At 36.1% G+C, this 3976-nt stretch overlaps 1 protein-coding gene across 1 annotated transcript in view; it reads right to left on the minus strand.

The window, feature by feature from the left end:
- MYT1L (myelin transcription factor 1 like) overlaps positions 1-3976 on the minus strand; it is an 81635-nt gene that overhangs the window by 29973 nt on the left and 47686 nt on the right. Inside the window, exon 10 of the mRNA XM_029086955.1 lies at positions 349-411. Within this exon, the coding sequence (XP_028942788.1) occupies positions 349-411 (63 nt within the window). The remainder of the gene's footprint in view (positions 1-348; positions 412-3976) is intronic.

The following is a 3976-nucleotide window of genomic DNA, read 5'->3' on the forward strand; positions in this document are numbered from 1 at the left end:
GTAAGACTGTGAGGAGAAGAGTTAAGTTATTCAGAATATAAAGTAGCAGAAACTTATGCATGTTGAATTACTTCCCTGGGCTAATAGAGAGGTAGAAAAACTGGATTAATTTTCTACAAAGATTTTGCTAGATATTAGCAAAAATGTTCCTATCTATTTGGGTAGTGAGCCAAGCTGAAGCTGAGAAACATTATTCGTTGGTAATAAATAGAATGAGTTAGACCAACCTATGTCTATGTACAGCACTCAATCCTACTTCAGTATTGAGAGCAGGAAGAGAGGTCTGTTGAGGTTCCTTCTAGCCCTTCAGTTGTTTGATTTAAAGAACAAAACCTTCTCTTTACGTACCTTCGATGTGAAGCATAATTTCCAGTAATATGCCCAGAGCCATCACACCCAGGGGTGGGACACCTAGAATAATAATGGAAAAGATATGAAGCAGTGTTACTGACAGGAAAAATAAAACTGCCCATTAAGAAACATTAACTGACTCAGTCCTTGTTTCCACAGGTGCCAGCCCTGGGGACCTCTAGCCATTGCTAAACTTGAGCTTAATTCCACATCGGGGACAAACATACTTTTTTCATGAATGCAATGTTTTTCTTTGCTACTCTTCACCTGCCCACTCAAATGCTTTCTGGGTATCATCTCCAGCATCAGCACATTACTGGAGATTTCTTGCCCACTCAAATGCTTTCTGGGTATCTCCAGCATCAGCACATTACTGGAGATTTCCAGCAGCAGCCTGACATCCCTGCACCACCAGGAATGAGTAGGGTTGACAGTAAATGGAATATACCCATGGTGTGTTCTTAGGTGATGGCTAAGATTACAGGGAGGTGTTTTTTTTCTCCATCAGGGCTATTGCTCTAATCCCACTGCACGGTATCATGAGGTCACACCATAGAGAGACTCTTCCACCTTTCCATGAAGCAAAGGAAATGCCTAAGGAAAAGGATCTGTGTAGACAGGGCAGTAATGCTGGCCTGTTGCAGAGAAATGTTAACTCACCCAAACACCAACCTACAGCACAGACAGAGAAGTCACTAATACAGCCATCAGTGGATTTCTAATGGTTGAACAATACTAAAGTCGTCAAAGAAAATGGGTGTTTTTTTCTACATCACAAAGATGATTGCGATCGCCAGAGAATAAGCTAAATTACAGTGTGCTAAGTAAAATGATTAGCTGGTATTTGAACTGATACACTAAATCACAGAAAGACAAAGGAAGAATTAATTTATATTAATTTTATTGGAGAGACGAATGCTACATAAATTCCAAAAAGTCAGTTTTCTCGAGTCTGAGTTTTTAATTTTAGCCATGCTTCAAAGCTTCATTTGAAGAAAGCATTCAAATTAAAAAAAGCAGGTGCACAAATTCAGATGTTTCATTCTGAAACATCAGATTTCCATAACATTGAATTCTTTTAGTATTTGACTCCGGAGTTTATTCAGACTTTGGCTTTCACCCTTCAGTTAAATGTGTGCTTTCCGCAAAGTTGGTCCATACTGATAAACTCTTGTTTCACAAAGGTTTCTGCAGAGGCTTGAAAGTTTCTTAAAATCAAGAATTAAGCAATGAAGTGCAATAGGGCTGTCATGTTCCATTAAGCTGAATTTTAGCTCTTTAAAGCCACTACACTTTGCTTACTTCTGAGGAGCTCAGCAGGGCCAAACTTCAAATATTATTAATGCAACCTTGAAAGATATAAATTGAAGTGGATTTTGTTAAACAGAGTTCTCATATGATCTTCATCTGGACCGGTTCAGTTATTCTATACAACATATTAAAATATCGTAGCACTTCCAAGATGTAACATGATAAAACCTCTGGTGTTCACTCCGTCACTTAAGTTTCTCTTCTACATGACATACATAAGCCTGTGTGCTTTGGAAACGAAGTCTAAATAGCTTCCTTAAAGACAATTCTCCTTTTCTCTTGCTTTACGTCTTTGCACAGGACCAAATATAAGACCATGATCTTGACTAGAAGATATAAGTAAGAATGTGACTCTTAATTATCTTAAAGACCAATATACAAGTTGACATCACTTGTCATCACATTATTAATCTTTCTGCTTGTATAAAGATAAACCCCTTAATTTCTGCATAGTTTCTTTGGATGCAAATTAGGTAAAAACATGGCCCTTGGTGAAGTCATAGCCCAGTCTGTATGGCCCTTACCATTCATTCTTTGTTGTGGCTTCACAAACTTTGGCTATTACTTGTAAGTAAGTAAATAAATAAATGGTTAGAGCATCTTATATAAAGGGTCTTATATTTTAAACACTTAATATCTGAATATTTAGATGTTCTCACTATTTTCTTTTTTTTTTTCTTTTTTTTTTTTTTTTTGCAAATGTTTTGAGATCTGCAGAGAGAAAATCTCTTGCTTCATGTGTTTTGGGTTTTTTTTAATGCTAGGTATCTTCAGTGATCTACAATGCCTATTTCCTAATTCCATCAAGACCAGCTGCTTCATTGAAGCCTGACTGAAGCCTCTATAAAGATGCTGAATCAAAAGATATGGGAATAAGAATTAATTAAAGGAATTGACTAAACTTTGTCTCTAAATGTCCATGGCATTTAAATGAGTAAAGGAGAACGAGGAACCATGAGACTGAAGTCTGTCTGAGGTACTACAAGGATTCCTTCTTTATGAACACATGCTATTTGAAGCCACCATTTTCCTATACAGACTTTTCAATTCTTTTGAGAATAAGCTATTATTAAAGCTGAACAATGTTTTTTCTCATCTTTTCCAAGACTTTTGCTACAGGCATGATTAATAGTGTCTTAACAGGACTTACAAGATGCAGCAGTATATCCAATCAATCAGTCTTAAAATTAGACCATCATACCTCAACCATTTGGACAGTTCTATACAATTTAAAAACTAGCTTATTTCTGTGACTGTAAAAAAAAAAAAATCTTAAGCAACTGAAGCTAAAGAAGAAATCATCCTGCTGTAAATTTAACCAAGAATCTTTACAAAGGGCTTTGTATAGTTCACATTAGTTTAAAATCATACTTTTGATTAAGGCAGAAGAGATTTTTTTATGTAGGCAAAGACTTTAGAAAGACCTTTCAGATTTTGATTTTGGCACTATAATATTTGTTTTCAAGTCACATAAGCTTTTATTGACCTAAATGTAACAGATGAAAAGAGACTTCAGTGCAGTTGTTAAGAATGTTTTAAAACCCTGGAACATTTCTATTTGCTGCTGTTTCCATTCTATGGGAAGTGCTTATAAGCACTGTGAAACAGAGGATGTAGATTTACAGCAGTCTGTTTCAACTATAAATTTATTACCATATTTATTTGCTATCCTAAGCAGATTAGGTAAGGAGACAATTACAAGTCTTTGTACCACTGGAATCTATTGTGAGTGTATTTTCAGAATGTCCGATCATACATAGGACTTGCATATACCCTATTACTTTGCTATCAACTACTACCTATACATATCTGACTTAACTGATCATATGTACATGCAACAATGCCAGAGATATGTATGTACAGATGTTTATAAGAGGCAAGTGCTATGAAACCCTTTGAAAAAGAGTATCAGAGTAAGTGGAAAAAGAGATATACAGTTTCCTCACTTACTTAAACTGAATGTAATTTGACAGGATCAGAAGCTTATTTCTAGAGTCTACATAATAGCTTATTGCAGCAAAGGAAACACTTTATTACTGTAAAGAGTGAGGTGACAAAAGGAACTCACCCTGTAAAGAATGAAGTTCAGAAAGTAACATACTAGCACTTTACCACAAATTCAAGGCATCCAGTAAAAGAAAGAGCTAGGCAGAGAGGGGGAATGCAGTTAGCACAGCCTTGATGTCCCATTAATTTCTAGAATATCTAAGATAAGCTTTTTTGGAAACGTAAGCATAAGCAGAAAGCAGCACAGGCAGCAGAACAGCAACAGCTCTGGCAGCTGGGTTCAGTATTGGACTTAGATTCAACAGCA

This window comes from Antrostomus carolinensis, unplaced genomic scaffold (assembly GCF_000700745.2).
Source record: "Antrostomus carolinensis isolate BGI_N321 unplaced genomic scaffold, ASM70074v2 scaffold13869, whole genome shotgun sequence".
NCBI lineage: Eukaryota > Metazoa > Chordata > Aves > Caprimulgiformes > Caprimulgidae > Antrostomus > Antrostomus carolinensis.